Source organism: Thermobia domestica, chromosome 12 (assembly GCF_964235325.1).
Source record: "Thermobia domestica chromosome 12, izTheDome1.hap1.1, whole genome shotgun sequence".
Classification (NCBI taxonomy): Eukaryota; Metazoa; Arthropoda; class Insecta; order Zygentoma; family Lepismatidae; genus Thermobia; species Thermobia domestica.
Genome location: NC_137465.1, coordinates 102588973 through 102607675, shown reverse-complemented (window position 1 = coordinate 102607675; position 18703 = coordinate 102588973). Strand labels below are relative to the sequence as shown.

The following is an 18703-nucleotide window of genomic DNA, read 5'->3' as shown; positions in this document are numbered from 1 at the left end:
AAGATAACTATAAATTTAGAGTAGGTGGATAAGGCACCAAATGAAAAAGGGTTGCAAATGGTAGGAGAAAACCCGTGTATAGTGAAGACCATTTCATAAAACAGAGAAAGATCTGTTTGGCATATTATAAGATTGAAGAGAATGAGAGAGTGAAAAAATAACCATAGGAAGGCCACGATTGAAATATACGTAAAAGTGCAAGATGTAGGAAAGAAACACTACAAGAAACCTGGTTAAATATACTGAAGAATAGAAAGCTGCGTCAAACCAAGTGAGAAAATCCCTAACCCAAAGAAAAGTAGAAAAAATGGACACTTTTGAGATTGTCGGAAGTAATTTCATATCGAAGCTATTGTCCTGTTTTCATATTTTCACTTTGTATCAATGCGCAATTAGGAATATAAAGGGAAGCAAATAGAAGAATAATTACAGACTGAAAGGTAGAATTTTGCAGGTTATAAATTCTTTAATAACATATATGCAAACGAATTTTTGAAAATATTTAATTTTCGTTAGGCATTATTCTTATTAATACTTAACACTTTCCTTTTCAGGGTTTCACACTAAATAACAAATTGTTTAGTAGAGGAGAACCCAAGGATTTGTTAAACGTTGGACCACGATTGAGTGGTCCAATTCCTGGTAGTCCGATGGCTAGAAGAACAAAACATGAAATAAAATCTGCTCAAAAATTGGCGCGAAAGCACGCAGAAACACCAATGTTGTGGGCTAAATGTTTACTGGGAACTTGCTACAGGTATTTTTTTTTTTTAAATAAAGTAGATAATTTTAATGTATTTTTGATATCAGGGAAGGTTCTGCTAATGCATAATTTAGTAGTTTGTAGTGTCGTAAACCCAAAAGGTAGTTAGAAAAAAATCTGGTTGCTGAATTGGCGAGGAAGCAATCCATTATCTTGTCAGGTGCAGTATCTCTTGAGCTACTAGAGAAAACGACAGGCTTGCGATAGAGGTTCAATTCCTCGTTCAGTTGAGCGATCAGATTTTTAGATGGGTTTTCTTACATGATTCTGTAGACATGAAGCTTCTCCTTCTGAAGCGGAGAGAATTTGAAACAAAAGGGCAATTTTTAAAATATGAATTTCTATAAGATTTCGAAGAATCAACAAGGATTTGAAGATCCAACCTCTGTAACGTCTCTCTAAGTACGTGCTTTGTTTATGTAGAAGAAAAGACTACTCTTTAAGCTCAACATGATATAAAACTGTGAGAAATGCAATATTATTATTATTATTATTATTATTATTATTATTATTATTATTTGGTATAGTACACATCACCGTTTTCTGTAGGAAAACCATTCTGTTAACACGAAGAAATAGATGGCATGTAAAACTATGTCCGATTGAAAAAACTAATGGCAAAAATATTAAAAATTACATAGTTTTCACTATTTGATTTCCACTTTCAAAGAAAGAAGTTGAGATTTTTTTTAGTACTATCCCACGTAACATGTCACCATTAGAAAATTTAAATGTATATGCCATTTTCGTTGCACAAAATAGTAAAAATTTACTTTTTTCCATAATTTCGCGTAAAAATTGTGAAAAGATTTGATAATTCATGTTCATATCTGCATAACAAAAACTACACCGAACGAATCGATCCGAAACAAAACACATAGTAAGGACGCGCGTTACTACTTAGGCACGAACTGTGCGAAGTTATAGTTAGTGTACTATTAGTTATGATCTGTATGCTGTATAATACGTAAATGTTCAACTTCAGCACAGGATAAGGGACCAACATTAAAAACTTGACATGGGTTCATTTAAGGATATAAATGAGATTAGAAAAATGTTACTGTCTGCATGATGGAACGTCTGGGTTATTTTTTTATGATGCTCGTTGAAAAGAAAAATTGACATCGAATATAGGATAAGTTTATTGCGAGTTTCTGACATCGTTGTCGTAGAATTGCGTGATGTTTCAAGAGTCAAGTTCTCGTAATGGAAGTGTGAGTGTTCGGTGCCTTTGATAAAAAATTTTGGGACAGGTCGATGTGAGTTGAAGCGGTATGGAATAAGCGAGCTTCATAAGTTTTTTTAGAGAACAAAGGCTCTGAGGGTATTGAGTAGAGAATTTCGATATTCAGAGTTATTTCATGTAGTCAATCAGTCAGTTAACATAAAATGTACATACTTTGGTTTTAAACAAATTCTTGACTCCCCATTTCCTGATTTTCTCCAGGCACACCACAATTTCGCGTCTCAATCTTATACCAAAAACCACCTTGTACCTTACTCCAAAACATCCAACATCTCAGAATTCTATTTTCTTAAAATCCACAAAACCGAAAAAGAGCCTTCGTTTCCGGTATTGGCACTGAAGACATTTCCGCTCTTTGACAACTCTGTATATACAAATACAAATCACTTACAAAGATACAAATCTCAAAGATACAAATCACTTATTATCCATTACTCGCTTCATTACCAAACTTCTTATATATATGTGTGTGTGTGTTTGTTTGTTTGTTTGTTTTACTACTTTATGCCATCCTAACTTCCAAAGATGTCATCGCATTATACACAGCATTCTGCTCACCAATTGCAGAAGTGTTCTTGAAGAATTCCTACACACGAACTTAAAAAGCGTAGCACGCTATTACTGATCCAACTAGCTAAGTTCCTGTTATCCATGATCAACTTCACATTTGTAAATAACCACTACTTCTCAAATGAAGGTTACTGCTAACCAATATTTTTAAATCAAGGCTATTGCTATCAGCACTTATACGAGGCCTGTCTAAAAAGTATCCGACCTTAATTTTTTCCACGCAAAGTAGTGATTCTCAGGCGGCGCCACCGTGCACGGTGGAAGGAGGAACCTTAATGCGCATGCTTGAATTTTTTCACCGCGTTCGCGTGTGCCAGTCGTGAGCTGGTTGTCGCGAAGTAAGGTGCTGTTTGTAGTGTTCGTCGGATTTAGTGTTTCTCGCAAGATGACTGAACGAATTGAGCAAAGATACTGCATCAAATTCTGTCAAAGGCTGGGTGATTCTCAAAGCCAAACAATTCGTAAGATTCAGCAGGTGTTTGGAGAAGATGCGATGGGTGTAACACAAATTAAACAATGGTTCAACCGATTCAAAGATGGCCGCACATCAGTCGAGAGTGCCGCAGGCCCCAAACTGCTCGGAATGCAGCTGTTGTTGAGCGGGTGCGAAATTTGGTGATGGCAGATCGCCGTTTGACAGTGCGGGAGATTGCAGAAGATGTTGGAGTGAGTAAAGATTCTGCACATGCAATTTTGCGTGACGATTTGAACATGAAACGAGTGGCTGCTAAATTTGTACCCAAGTTGTTGTCTCAGGAACAAAAAGACACCCGTTTTGACGTTGCACAGGACCTTCTGGACACCACCAACACTGATCCTAGGTATCTGAATTCCGTGATAACTGGAGATGAGTCATGGGTGTACGGGTACGACCCAGAAACAAAACAACAATCGTCTCAATGGAAGCATCCCGATTCTCCAAGGCCGAAGAAAGCGCGGCAGGTGCGAAGCAAAATCAAGGTGTTGCTGACTGTTTTCTTCGATGCCCGTGGAATTGTGCATCACGAGTACGCACCGGAAGGACAAACAGTGACAAAGGAGTATTATCAAGATGTTCTCAGGCGACTCCGTGACGCAGTCCGGCGCAAAAGACCAGACATGTGGACAGCGAAGAACTGGCACGTCCATCATGACAACGCCCCAGCACATTCATCCCAATTGATCCACACGTTCTTAGCCAAACATGGAATTACAACCGTTCGCCAACCTCCCTACTCTCCAGACCTGGCTCCTTGTGACTTCTGGTTGTTTCCAAAATTGAAGACGCCTCTGAAGGGATCCCGTTTTGAGAGTAGAGAAGACATAATGCGGAACACGACGACGGAGCTGAACAACATTCCAAAAGAAGACTTCCAGCGGTGTTTCCAGCAGTGGAAGGATCGGTGGGCTAAGTGTGTGGAAGCACAAGGGGCCTACTTTGAAGGGGATTAGGGTCCCAAATCTGTCAGGTATTCGCAACTATTTTTCTGGCCAAAGGTCGGATACTTTTTAGACAGCCCTCGTATAGTCCCCAGAGATTCCAGCCGTTCATTTAGCGCCTGAAACAACAAATAGGCTAGTTTAAATTTGGAAGGAAAAAAATGCAAATTCGATTGGAAGGCATTTTGGTGAAAACCAGATAAGCATGCTTTCTAACGTAGGCCATGTAGAATTGAAATATTGTGTTTACCAGGCTGAAATTTCACTTCGAAATCTAAATTACTCTTAAAATTTTCATATGAATGGGTAGAAAACATGAAATCTCTATATACGTAAAAAATAAATCTGAAGTCTGCGGCCTCATCACGCTAAAACGGCCGATATGTTTGTAACGATTTTTCCCCATAGTCACAGGCCGAACTCTGTTTTTATCATATCACTTTGCACCTAGCACTCTAGGGAAGGAGTGGGAAGGGTTGACTTGTAAATATAATCCAAAACGACCAATATGAGTGTCCATAGTTTCCGAGGTCCCTGAGATAAATAATGACTCCCTGAAACCCTGTTTCTCATTTTGTTACACATTTATCAGCCATTGTGATAAATGAAATAAAGTTTTGATGTTACGGGCTCGCGACATTTTTCCAGTTGTTTCTTAAACCCAGTGAAGCGGGTACTAAGGTCTAGTATACTATATATTGATCCTACATAAGATGTGAAATACTATCATACATGAAATGGGCCATTTAATTCTGAAGAACATACTTTATATATATATATAATGATAATGATGAAAGTAGTGAATCAAATGTGTGTGACGTGAAAGAACCACAAGAATCTCTTGTACTTTCTAGGGTCCTTAATATTGCTCAAAATGTTGCTGATTGGTAATTTATAATGCTTGGTAATTTATAGTGTTGCAGATGAGAAAACATGGACACCTAAATATGTTGGGCTTGGAAGCACACACTACACTAGACTACAAGATCCGAATAGTTACTCGAATTATTTCACAGAGCTGGACATATTATTGGATGTAAAGTTATTCTGAAATTAAATAGCAACAAAAAGCACATTAGCTTCTAACTAAAACTGGAGCATTTACTCCATTTAATGTAGCTAAAGGAAAATTCATACATTTTACTTTGGACAACATTGACATTAATGATAGAACACTCAATGGAAGGAACATATTTCATGAAACACAGTATACCATTTGCCAGAACTCCTCCGTCTGGCATTATTCTTAGTGATGTAGTACTAATCAAACGTAACACTTTGTTCCGAATGAAATATTGAGAATCTATCCTGTCATTGTTACAGGACCCTCTAACAATTCATTCTTCAGTAAAAATGTTCGAAAAGAATAGTTTAATGCAGATAAGTATTCCCCACAAATATTAAAGACACTGGCAAAAGATATAAATCCAAAAATAAACTGGACTGCTTTTAATGTTAATAAGGAATGTGATTTACGTTAAGGGAACTTCGAATTTTTATATCAACTTTTTTGTTTCTGGAGAAATCATAAATTTTAATATAATAAACAAATGATAACTGAAAAAAGTAGTGTACTATTTGATACTGTAGACCCTCTTGCGCCGATTTTTTGAAGCTTGAACCGGAACTTCCTACAAAACGCTTGTCCACTACATTCTACAACTTCTTTTGATATTTTCGACCTTTTTTTTTTTTTCTTTTTATTCACTCACATTCTTGATAAAAGTATCCCTTTTAGCCATTTTGCGTTTAACTAGAGCCCCAAAACGCCCAATGGGTCTAGCCCGAGGAACTTTTGGCACGTTCTCGTTTTTGTCGACAAACTCGATACCAGCGTCAGTAAGCGTGTCGCGTACTTTTTTCACATAATGCGAGGATGCGATATTGATCCAAAACACAATGTCATGTCTGGTGAATTCTTTTTGTATCCATGGAATCAAAACCTTTTCAATTCACTCTAAATAGGGGCCACCGTTGATTGTCCCACTTCGAACAACAGGCGAAATTTTGCCGTTTGCTGCGATTGCTTGCCAGATCAAAAACTTTTACGCATACCTGTCTTTACGTTTCACGAACTTGCTAAGACTAACTTGACGTTTATACATATTGGAAAGAGACACGAATGCTGTTGTGGTAACAGTAAGTTTCATCATCCGTAGGTCACAATCTCGTTCGCAAACTTCTCGTCGGAGAGTTTGCGGCAGTTGATCTTAGTGCGCTTCTGTTCGTCTGTATAAAATGGTGCACTTTTACATGTTTCAACCTTGAATCCGTATTCTTTCTTGATCTTCCTTACAGGGTTTTAAAAAAAAGTGTTTTTTTTTAAAAAAAAAAGAACGTTTTTTATGTTTAAAACATGTTTTTTTTTGTTTAAAACGTTTTTAACGTTTAAAACAAAGTACTTTGTTTTAAGAAAAAAAAAACGTTTAAAATGTTCATTTGGTTTAAAACAATAATTTAAATACGCATATATATTACCTTTGTACACTCTTAGGTATTGCTTGCCGTCTATATTCAATCGCTAGATCAAATTTCGGGAACTTCCCTAATCTCGATCCGCCCAAATGTTCAATTCCGAAGAAAGAAATCGGGATTTTCCCGATCTCCGTTCACAGAATATGTAGTTTAGTTTCTTTGTGTTACGTTCTACTGGTCGTCTGCATTCTTAATCTTTAAACGCCCATTGACGCAACTGCTGTGTCAGGGCTTTAAACCTCAATGGCTCAGTCTTAAACCTCAAATTAAGGCTGGAAGATGGTTTTGATACCAATTTATTCCTGAAAGATGCAGCTTTGCTGGTGTGCATTTTATGTGTGTGGGAGGAGGATAAATATCGTGCCTTTTTTCTTTTGTTTTTTCAACAGTTTTTTTGGGGACCATTCCCTCTCTTGGGGGATGGATTCATAAAAATTGTTACGTGAAGCAATGAAGTAGGCCACTACATGATAATATCGTGTATTTGTACTTCTTGCTTATATGGGGGAGCAGAGAGGGGGCAACGTTAGCCAATTTTTGGAGTTTTTTTTTTTTTTTTTTTGACGTAAATTACATTTATTTTTACAACAAACATCAATAGCTCAGTCCTTAATTAAGCTAGAAAGATGATTTGGTACCAAAGTATTTTTGAGCGATGAAGCTTTCCGTCAGTTGCATTTTATATATATAGGGGGAACGTATGTACGGCCGAGAGAGGAAGGATGAAGTTTTTTCTTTCTAATTTTTCATCAGGTTTTTACGGGTATTCCTCCCCCCTTTGTGGTACATCCATAAAACTTGGTATGTGAAGCAATGAAGTAGTCCCCTACATGATAGGTAACCTGTATGTGTACTTGTTGTTTATAGAGGAAGAGGGGGTCAAATTTGGTTAATTTATATTTATTTTCGGGACGGTCCCATATAACACAAGATACATGTTTCACTGAAGTGGTCTAGAAGCATAATTCTTGTTCGTATACATGATGTGTGCAGCAAAAATGATTTGCATATGAACGTGGTACTATAGTGGGGGAGGGAAGAGAATGTCTAATTCAATGAATGTTTTTCTGCGCATATTTTTTTTAAAAATATTTCCTACATAAAACGAATTCATTACGCAATGGCAGCAATGACTACCATTTCTTATATTATTGTCACAAGTATGTGGCCTACACATTAGCATCATTTTGTCAGCGAAGGGTGCCAGGGCCCCGCAGAGTCAATATTTTCATATTATTAATGTTTTTTTATGTCTGTTCTTTTCCTACGAATACGGTGGGAATTTCACTAATGTTACCTCGTTGGAATTTGTGGTCTATAAGCTTTCCACTGGTGTATAACTCATGACTGTGATAATTAGGGGGGTCACCAGAGCCCAGAGAGTCTACCATTTTATTAAAATCCCTGGCGGGTGTCTAGAGTTAATTGTGTTGTTTTGCCGTAGACACTAATCATTATTAGCTACCCATGTTGCAGATAGAGATGTATCTTGAAAACTGTTTAGTTAAAATATGTCATTTGCTCCTTGTAGGCTAGTCACTGCTCTTTTCTATGAGTTGTATTTGTCAGAGCATTTGTTCTAGCTTATGATGTGAGAACTGTTCATTATTATGGAAATAATAGTGATAAAAAAAATTACCCAAGTTGTAAATTTGTGAATTTGGATCTTAGAATAGTGTATAATGTGTTTAACCTCCGTTATTCTTGGAAATTAAGAAATGTTCAAATACTTCACTTGAATTTCTGTTGGTTTAGTTATACGCACACTCATGTGCAGAATTTCGTTCAGTAATTGCTATTATAATAAGAATAAAACTCTGCTTGTAATTTAGTCCATGCACAATCCTGCGGAGGATGGGTTGTTTGTTAGAAAATTAAATTAGCTTCTTCAATCTGATATTTTAGTTGTTTTAAACATGTCCAACCACCATTGAAAAAAAAAACCGTTCAAAACAATTTGTTTAAAACGTTTAAAACCAACTGAATAAAACAACAGCGCTCGTTTTAAACATGTTTTAAACATATTAACCCTGCTTCCTTACGCTGAATTAAGAAATTTGACATTTTCGTTCTAAAAAAACGTTTACAAGTTAGGGTTCTTCAAGAGTTCTCGTCTAATCGCACTTTTCACTTTTTGTGTACATTTTGAAATTTTGCGACCAAATTTGTTTTATCTTGATGCTTCACCAGTGTCCTCATAACTTTTTTAACATTCTATGCACTGTACTATAAGGATATTCACATTTAAAATGGTTTAAGGTAGCGGTAAAGTCGCGCGAGAATTGGTTCCCGTAGAACTGGATTAGTCGCTCGCGAACAGCCTTGACCTGTTCGGCTTCATTCGCTTCCCGTTCACGTTTATAAAATCACATTTAGCGTACAATCGTGAGATACTGTGACGAACAAAGGGTGAAACTTTTCATTGAGATCGAACGAGTTGTTTTTGTTCTATGCATGCTGTTTGCCAGTAACCTTAAATTAAAATGCACTCCTTATTTTCCCTTGAGGTATCAACTGTTAGGTATTTTCCTATTTATTCAAGCACCAGCCCACTTTCTTGAATACGGTTGTGAAAAGAATTCTATATATTGCACGATCTTGCGAGCTGAAATGTATATAATATTTATTGTTGATCAAGCTCATTTTCCGCATCATAAAGAACAAGTGGAAGAAGGAAGAATATAAAAATTTATTAGTGTTCCCTCCAGGAGACCTCCATATTTGTATAACTTCTTGAAACCAATAAGACAGCATATGTCTGATTCTGGATTGTATCAACTGTAGGTAGAAAGTGATCTCTTTAGTGAAAATACAACTATGAGTGTGCTACTGGGAAAAGATTATACCAAAGGAGTAAGAGCTCACAAAATCACACTACAAGCTTTGTGGCAACTGCACCTTCCAAAACTTCTTAATTACATCAAAGAACATGATAATGAGCTCAGCCAGGACTTGCTAATTACATAGAAGAAATCATAGGTTTGGTAGTGCCTATTGTCTGAATTCTTCGATGGCTTCACAAGTGAACATCGAATTTCAGTTCTGATGTAAATACTTGGACATGGTTTGTATTCTGCTTTTCATAAGAGCTAAAAGAGGTAATATCGAACTTGCACATATTATGTATTATGTATTTAAGATAATATATCATATTCCTTCAGATACGACTACGCTAATTGAGGATGGAGAGTAATAATGCAGAGATACATGATCTTCTTCAAGATGTATTGCAAGAATTTTAACTTGGAAATTGGATCGATAAAGGTTTAATTGAAAGCTTTAATGACTTAGTCACAAAAGGAAGGGAGGAAGAGGACTGGAATTACAAAATAATATCCAGCATTATGTAAAGATCCTTATCATATAATTTATGCACAAATAACATTTCAGACAAGAGAAATGAGAAATCATTCTGATGAAAGTGAAATTTGTTGGACGATGGAAAAGTTATTTTCTTCTCAGAAGACTCGTCAAAATCGGACCTTGATGCTATTTTAGCATTGAACATTGCGATGTATAAAATTCAAGATTCATTACTCAACGCCAACGAGTTAAGTTGAGGTCAGATATTAAAATTTATTAGAATAAGACAGATCGTACCAAATTAAAATCCTTCTCATGATAGTTTCTACTCTCCATAAAAGATGAGAAAAGCACTAATATTGCATATCTTTAGACTGTTAAGCAACCCAAACTTTAAAACGTTATCCTAATATTATATAGAAGTATTTTTGATCACTTAGTTTTGGCGTATCAAGCAGGAAGAGTGGTAAATGTTAAGAGAATTTTACAGTATGAGTTCTTACCAGTGTCCATTTCCATCGCGTCCGAAGTGGAAATAAGCCAGCTCGTGCACATATATTGATCAGCTTTGTACAAAGGTAACCAAGAAAGTTCTGTCGCTTTTTCACCAGCCACCTTCGAAACATCCATACGTCACCTAAGACGTACCTGGAAGATCAATAATAGTCCCTATCAGCATCAACGATCTTCTGCCAACGTTCTGGAAGGCCATGGATTCCATCGCGGTAGAACTTGGTGGACCGTGAAGCGAAGAAGGTATCAACTGCATTTTGCACCTCTACTAGAGATTTGAATTGGCGTCCTCTAAAGTGATTATCCAAGGAATGGAACAGATGATAATCGGAGGTGCAATGTCCGGGGAGTATGGCGAATGCAATAGTGTTTCCCATCCAAGACGTAGAATGGTGTCCCAGGTCATCCTAGCCACGTGGGGCTTAGCGTTGTCCTATAACAGGAGGACCCCTTTGCGATTCAGAAGTGCTGGCTCCAGAGTTTTGAGTTTTTCTTGAACATGGCTCAACTGCTGACAGTACACAGTTGCATTGATGCTCTGATCAGGTGGTATCAGTTCCCGATGAATGATGTCGCGAGCAGTCTACCAAACACACAGAAGGACCTTCTGGTGAAGTGCTGGTTTCGCCTGTTTTGGAACCGGTTCATGGAATGCTAGCCAAGGATGACGGAGCTGTGGAGCTTCGTACAGGACCTACTTCTCATCACATGTCAACACCCTATCCAGAAATGGCTCTTTCCTCAGACGAGAGCGAGACAGCAAAGAAACACAGGTGTCTGCTTACGTTGCCTTCTGGCCCGGAGTCAAATCATGTGGTACCCATCGACCCAACTTGTAATGCCTCTCAAGTTGATGGAGGTGCTCCCGAATGGTTTCTCCACTCACACTGAATTGTAGCCTCAGTTCCTCACATGTCTGGACACTTTTCGTATCAATTGTATGAAAATCTTCATTTTGTACATGTGCTGGTCTTCCGGCACGTGGTGCGTCTTCGAGTGTTTCGTCACCGTCCTTAAACTTGTTAAACCACCGCTGTACTGTTTGCGTAGTCACGACACCCTCACCAAAGGCCTGGCATATCTTCTGCCCCGCTGCAGCGGCGTTTGACCCCAGTTTGAACTCTTACAGCATACATGCCCTTATAACGCGTTGTCGATGTCCCATGTTCCCTCTGCAAATTCACGGTGTAACTAGGTAGTATATTTTATATACCCACACCAATAACTGACCTTCGCCTTTTTCCATTCGCATTCAACTCACGGTGTGAGGGCCAATGAAACACAGATCTCCACAGAAAACGACAGAACTTTCTTGGTCAGCTTTATAGCATGCTTTCTAAATGCTTCTTTAGAAGATAGCTCGTGTCTGACAATAGTTGGTCTAATTCTTTATAATAGATGATCTAGTTTCTTCTAGTACTGCCAAAACTTTCGGTGATGTGGCATACTGTTTTGTGCATTGTTTGCTTTATCTTGGTGACAATTTGGACGGAGCAGACATTTTATTTATCGTTACACTCTCTAAAAGAAGGGACAAGACAGAAATATTTCAAAGGGCTTAGGAGATCGGTTGAAACTAGAGACGTTCCTATATCAAATAATTGGAAAATTTTTTTGACACGTCCAAGAAAAGAGTGACTTTGTCCGCTTGCTGTCAGAGAAACTAATTATTCAGGCTCGTGGAAAGAAAACTGTTACTGTTCTTTGGAGAATTCGGAGACACCGTGAAATCCTCAAACCCAAAGGTACGAGGGTTATTTCAAAAGTCTTGCACACAGCGCATGGGCGACCGTTTGAGTGACGTGGTCAAGTTCAATTTTATGTCAGTTGTGAGTCTTGAGTTTGGGCTTAACGGTTGTGTCTGCGTTTGTTGGTTCGCGTGGCTATGGTGTGACAAATTCAGTGTTAAAATGGAAAGTGAACCCGAATCAGAGGTTGGATTACACATAGTGACCAGTGTTTCTGTATCAAAATCGAAACTCTGCGTGGATAGAATCCAGCTGAAATTTACAATGCCTTCCGAGAGGTTTGTGGAAATAGTGTAGTGGATTGTAGCAATGTAACACGGTGGTCAGCTCGTTTCCGTGGAAGTCGTGTAAGCACTGCGGACAACCCAAGAAGTGGAAGACCATCTACTGCAACAGACCTCTGAGATTTTGGGAGATGATCGACGAAAATCATGTGAGTACAGATTCATTACTGAGAAGTTAAAGATGAGAAAAACCGCTGCCAGACGAGTTCCGCATGATCTGAGTGAAGAGAAGAAAGCATGTCACAAAAGAATTGCAGAGGAATTGCTTCAACGTTTCGGAACAGGAGATCAGTTTCTACGAAGGATTGTTGCAATTGATGAAACCTGAATACGAGATTTTGAACCAATACTGAAGCCTCAGTCGTTACAACGGAAAAGTTCTGACTTTTCACGTCCGAAGAAATTCCGCCGCCAACAATCACAGGTTACTCATTTTCATCTTCGCACATGACATGAATGGAGTGATAGCTTCAAATAGTGTGTCACAGGGGACGTCTGTAACAGGCGCATACTACAAGCTGTTTCTGCAAATTGTTTTGCATCCGAAATTTCGTCAAAGAAGGCCTGACATGCGTGCAGCTTGTGTCCTCATTTTGCACGATAATGCAAGACCGTACTGCCCTACAAGTGAGGGAAACACTCGAGAAGTATGTATAGGAAATACTTCCCCATCTACCATGTAGTCCTGATTTGAGCCCACCAGACTTCGATTTGTTTCCCAAATTGAAGGAACTACTTCGTGGGAAACATTTCGATACAATTGACGAAGCTTCCAGTGAAATGATCCGAGTGATCAGACAGCTTAGCAATGAAGATGTCCTATCTAAAACACAGAATTTACCAAAACGTTGGGAACCTGTCATAAGCAAGAATGGAGATTATATTGAAGGCCTGTAAAGGTATTTTGTACAATAAGTTACTTACTTCCATAATATCTTTCAGTATGCAGAACTTTAGAAATGATCCTCGTATATACAAGTTCCTTAGGTGTTGAACATGAAGAAGCAGATAAAAGAATTGTTGTATATTGTCTACATATTCAAGCTGATATTGTTGTTGTCTCAACACAAGATACTGATGTTTTGGTACTTTTAACGGCATATGACAAGCAAATATATTGCAAAAGACTATAGTTAAAGATGCGAAACCAAAGTATACATATCTGTTCATACACTTTGTAAGAAGTTGTATCGATTACTGGCTGCAATACTCTGTTCTCCTGCAGTGCTGGTCATAGTAATATATATATTTAGAGATATATATATATATATATATATAGGTAACATTCTGACAAAATTACGAACTTCTGCGAAACCTTGGTAGGACTTCAGAAAGATATATTCAGATCAGCAGAAAAGTTTAAATTTAGAGATTATAACTCAAAATGAAGACACTTGTGATGAAGCAAGAGTAACTTTCTTTCATATATCAAACTCTTGAAGTCCTTGCTCCAACATTGGTTTGAAGACAGGTGACGTCCAACTTTCTTAAGGTGCCTTCACCAGAGGAAATTGGTTGAATTCAAGCATGAAAGAAAACTTGATTTGATTTAATTTTGGGCTTAACGATCCTTTTAGCAGCGAGGTTATATGAAATGTGGATCTACAGCTTAAAGTGGATCCAAACCACTTGTACTCCTGCGGGGAATCCAACTCGGGTCTCCCACTTCACAGACGCAGATGATTACCACTTAGCCACGAGAAAGCTCAGGGAAAACTTGAGTCAAGGTTACTGCCCTCACCTCCAATACCAAGTTTTTGTGTGGGAGTAATTGTGTGTGGCTGTTTTACTAGATACAAATCTATTAACTTCAGTTACAAGAAAGGAAAAATAAAGTGTGTTTCAATATGTAAATGTAGAGTTACTGTGTAAATAATTAATATGAATCTTCAAACAGTAAATTATTTTATAGAGGAGGGTTACAAATTGAAAACATTAAACATATGTAATGGAATGGTTGTGCTTTAAATATTTTTTTAATAGTCCATGGGTGTGCTTCATCTTCAGGATCTTACGTGAACTGCAATGCATGTGTATAAAATCTGAAAATTTTACACATAGGAATTTTTTGTTGTTTGTATCAAAATAAATTAAATGTATAAAATATAAAAAAAATATTATAATTAGTTAAATTTGAGAAATATCTATATATTTAACAGATTGAGAAACGTGAAAGAAACATCTCCAGATTCTAATCTAAGGGAGGAGGATCCTCCTATTAGTCCCATGACTTGCCAACAGGCAGAATATTTAGTTCTTCATACATGCAGAGAAGAAAAATTTTCCATATTTTAGCCTCCATTTTTTTCTTATCATAAAAACGCTAGATATCAGAGTGGCAAACAACATATTTAAATTGAACACACTAAAATCAATTAGAAAAAGCACTTTTCCTCTTTTTCACCACAGATCCCTCCTACATTAAACTTTTTTACAAAATAGCACTAGTCTAAAATAGTTCACTCAACAAAAGTCAACTTTTTCTTTGGCTTCAGTTCATAGATGTCATTTTGCTGATATGAACCCACGGGTCATTTTGCTTATATGAACCCGCGGCCGGCCAACACTGGAATTATTCCTGCACTCTTTAAGAACCGACTTCTCGAAAATATCTTGACTTGGGGCTTAACAGCAATATTTCAATACATCCACTTCAAAAGACGCTACCCTAAAAACATCAAACTTGCTAGGCCATTCAGGAAGTACATATATGTTCTACATCGTTTCCCAACAACTGAATAAAAATTCTTTCAGTTCTTTCCAATTTGTGTGATACACTGAAATTCAGTCGTGGAAGGGAAGAGCAGGTGGAATTTACCCTATCCTCCATTCTCTACGAAAACTCGTCAGTCTTACTTATCCCATGCTAAAAATTCGACTTCCAGTTTTGATAGACCCCATCAGAATTATTGCGAAAGTTGAAAATATTACTATCTAATTCGGGACTTAGTTACATTATATTTAATATTTTAATATTAAGATGGGGTGAACAAGTGGTTTCCAGTATATCAAGTTGTTGTTATTATTATTATTTATTTTCATTACACTCTCAATGTCAATTTGAGAGCAAAGGATGCATTCTAGAATAAAATTGTTCGGACAAAAGTTTCTATTCTTTTCCTACATTTCGAGTAGCGTAATCAAATTTGGCATTCGGTTTCTAAGTGTCAAAGTTTTTGTATCAAACTGTTTAATATAAGTCGAGTTAAGGGCTTGGGACGAAATAACGGCCTCATCCTGTATATATAAGCTACTAAAAGGATAATACAAGTAAAGACATGGGTATGTATTTTTGGAATTACATGCTTAAAAATTATTTGACTTCTTTGAAATGACATGACATTATCAGGGTGAAATATGCATTGGTGCGAATGAAATGTCTACACAAGTGCGTCATTTTTAAAGGCCAAAAAGTGAAAACTGTAACACGTGGTTAATCAAAGTAGTCATCGTTTGGATCCACACTTTTGCTATCCCTCAGCCGACTGACTTCTGTGGCGAAATAAATCTGGAGTGTGCAATTCGCAAGAGTCCTCAACTGTGTGTTGTACCGCCCGATCATCAGGGAAGGTCTTTCTGTCAAGAAGTAATTGAAATGCCGGAAGAGATTGTAGTAGGTAGGACAATATAGTGGATGAGGAAGGATTTTATACTGCAGGTCATGGAGAATCAGCAGCATCCTTTGAGTAACATTTGCCCGTGCAACATGAAGACATCTTGTGTTTCGAACGTTACTGGATACTGCGGGTAAAGTTGTGGTGCATTTCATGAAGTTCCGCACTGTAACTATATGCAGCGATCGTTTCGCTTTGGATAAAGACATAATGAATCAACCTCACCATAGATCACCATACCAATAACATTATCTTCTAAGAGGTTTCGGATACCGTCTTGGGCTTGGATCAAGATCCGACCACGATTATCATAGCAGATCCATTTTTCATCAGGAGTGACAGTCGGACGCAGGAAATTTTCTCGATTATTCTTTACACAGAGAACTGCACACATCCAGACGACGATTCGTGTCAACTCATCTGGCACACATGATTCCAACTTATTCAGCTTACCGATTGCACGGAGTCGTCGAACGACAATGGTGTGATGTATGCCTAACTCGTCTGTAATGGCACGAACACTTCCAAGGGTCCACTTCCATGTTGTTCCTGAGGAGCTCATCCGAACATGTTAGCCGGTTCCCACGGGGCTCATTTTGGATTGCTGTGTTACCGAAACGAAATTTTACAAACCAACTTCGAATAGTGCGTTTATTCACCATTCCTGGCTCAAATACACTGTCAATGTTTTTTGCGGCTTGTTATGCAAAATATTCGAATTTGAATCCGTAAAGAAAAATCATTTGCAGTTTTGTATTCTCCATGGTGCACTTTCAATATTACACCGTGTTCAACAACGCACTGTCTTCTGACTCGTGATCCCCGCCTGTTTGCTGGACGTGTACGGAGTTAGTGACGTTAGATACGTGACTTAGTCCATTCCTCTGTTGTGGTCCTGAGCAGTTTCCCCACCAGATGTCAAACAGACATTTCATTCGCACCAACCTAATACATTGAAAATTAGTTGTGTTAATCTATTTACTGTGGCAATAATATAAACATACAAATGTATTACACAAGTTTGGTTTTGGTTCCATGTTGCACTTCTGAATTGTAATTTGTATTCTCATATTTGTGATATATACTTTCCAGTTTGTGGTTTATTCATCTTCCGAGTTACGTAATGGTGTCTCCTTCGAAGGCTGCATGTTTACGAACCGCATATGAAACTCTAGTCAGAATTCAAAATATCAAACTTCAGCCGACGGATGAGGTAAAGTATTCTTGTAACATTTTGTTTTTACTCGTGCAATCTTTTTTCGTCGTTTAAACTAGTATAATATAAACATGTTCATTATACCTCTCGTATTATTTGATCAGCATACTTAACGAAGATAAGGAAACAACATGTTTCAGTTGAAATAGCTTTCGGTATTTCAATTGAAATAGCTTTGATTTAGTTCTACGTCAATTTTGCAGCACGCAACATATGCGATTTTCGTTGTTGGAGAGGCTAAAACTAGGTAAATAATGCAAGTAAGAAATTGTTGACATCATCAAAGACGTTTCAAGAAACTTTGAACATAATAATTGCTGTAAATGCATTGCGACTCCTCATTACCATTTATTATTATTATTATTATTATTATTATTATTATTATTATTATTATTATTATTATTATTATTATTATTATTATTATTATTATTGTTGTTGTTGTTGTTGTTGTATTAAGCAATGTGAAAGTTTTATGTGATCTGACTAATAGTTTTTAATCAATGACGTTTAGAAACATTAAGCCAAATGTAATTTTATGACTGCTGTTCTTAGCTTCTTGTTGTTTTAGATGGATGGAAAACTTGATAACTTTTACTGCGTTGACAAGGAATTATTCTGCTTAGCTGACTTTTATCTACATTGTGTTTTATATTAGTACCCTTCTTTTTATTGTTTTATTTCTTATTATTTATTTTTAGTAGTATCATCATTCCATTGCATACTCTGATACCAAGTGCTGTATTTTTGCCAAAAGCTGTTCGCGGCACTAAAATAAAGATTATTATTATTATTATTATTATTATTATTATTATTATTATTATTATTATTATTATTATTATTATTATTATTATTATTATTATTATTATTATTATTATTATTGAAAGTTGTGATGTTTGCTAAGCGAGTCGTCGTGAGTGTTGAGGAAAGCATGTAGATGTTTAGAAACGGGTAACAATGTTCCATCAAACTGTATCTTCTTCATCTTTGTAACCATTATTCAGGTTAGAAGCGAGGAACAATGATCCATCAAAGTGTGCATCTTATTCATCTTCGTAACCATTGTTCAAGCAAAATTGATTAAAGTTAGTGTGTCTTTGACAAATGAAAGAAACAGCCGATTTTTAACATATCAATTCTTCTATAGATGAATTCAATAATATACTCTCTTTGTGTATCATTTTAGTATGTCTTGCCAACTGTAATTTGCATTTGTTTCTAAAATGGAGCATATCATTCGAGCAAAAATGTTACGTAGGTTCCAAATTACTATTCTTAGGTAAACAACTACATCTTATACGAGCCTTTATTTACTATTGCCATATTAAATAAGACAAGTAATTCAATCTAAAACCAGGTAGGTTTTCTTTCATAGGTCCAGACAGGTAGAAGTTAGAAGGGGCCAAATCAGGGCTGTAGGGTGTAATGCATCTGTCTCCTCGAATCAGTTCATCAGCACGTTCTGATTTGCATCTGTGACTAATGTTGTTGGCTGGCCGCTTCTCAGTTTATCTGTTTCTTCGTGTCGAAATTTCGTCACTCAATGCTGCACATT

At 37.0% G+C, this 18703-nt stretch overlaps 1 protein-coding gene across 7 annotated transcripts in view; it reads left to right on the top strand.

Annotated features, from left to right (window-relative positions):
• Positions 1–18703, top strand: part of LOC145666559 (DENN domain-containing protein Crag-like) — a 252916-nt gene that overhangs the window by 131237 nt on the left and 102976 nt on the right. For all 7 annotated transcript variants that reach the window (XM_081733899.1, XM_081733900.1, XM_081733897.1 and 4 more), the window contains exons 16-17: positions 555–757; positions 17028–17148. In XM_081733899.1, coding sequence (XP_081590025.1) covers positions 555–757; positions 17028–17148 — 324 coding nt within the window. The remainder of the gene's footprint in view (positions 1–554; positions 758–17027; positions 17149–18703) is intronic.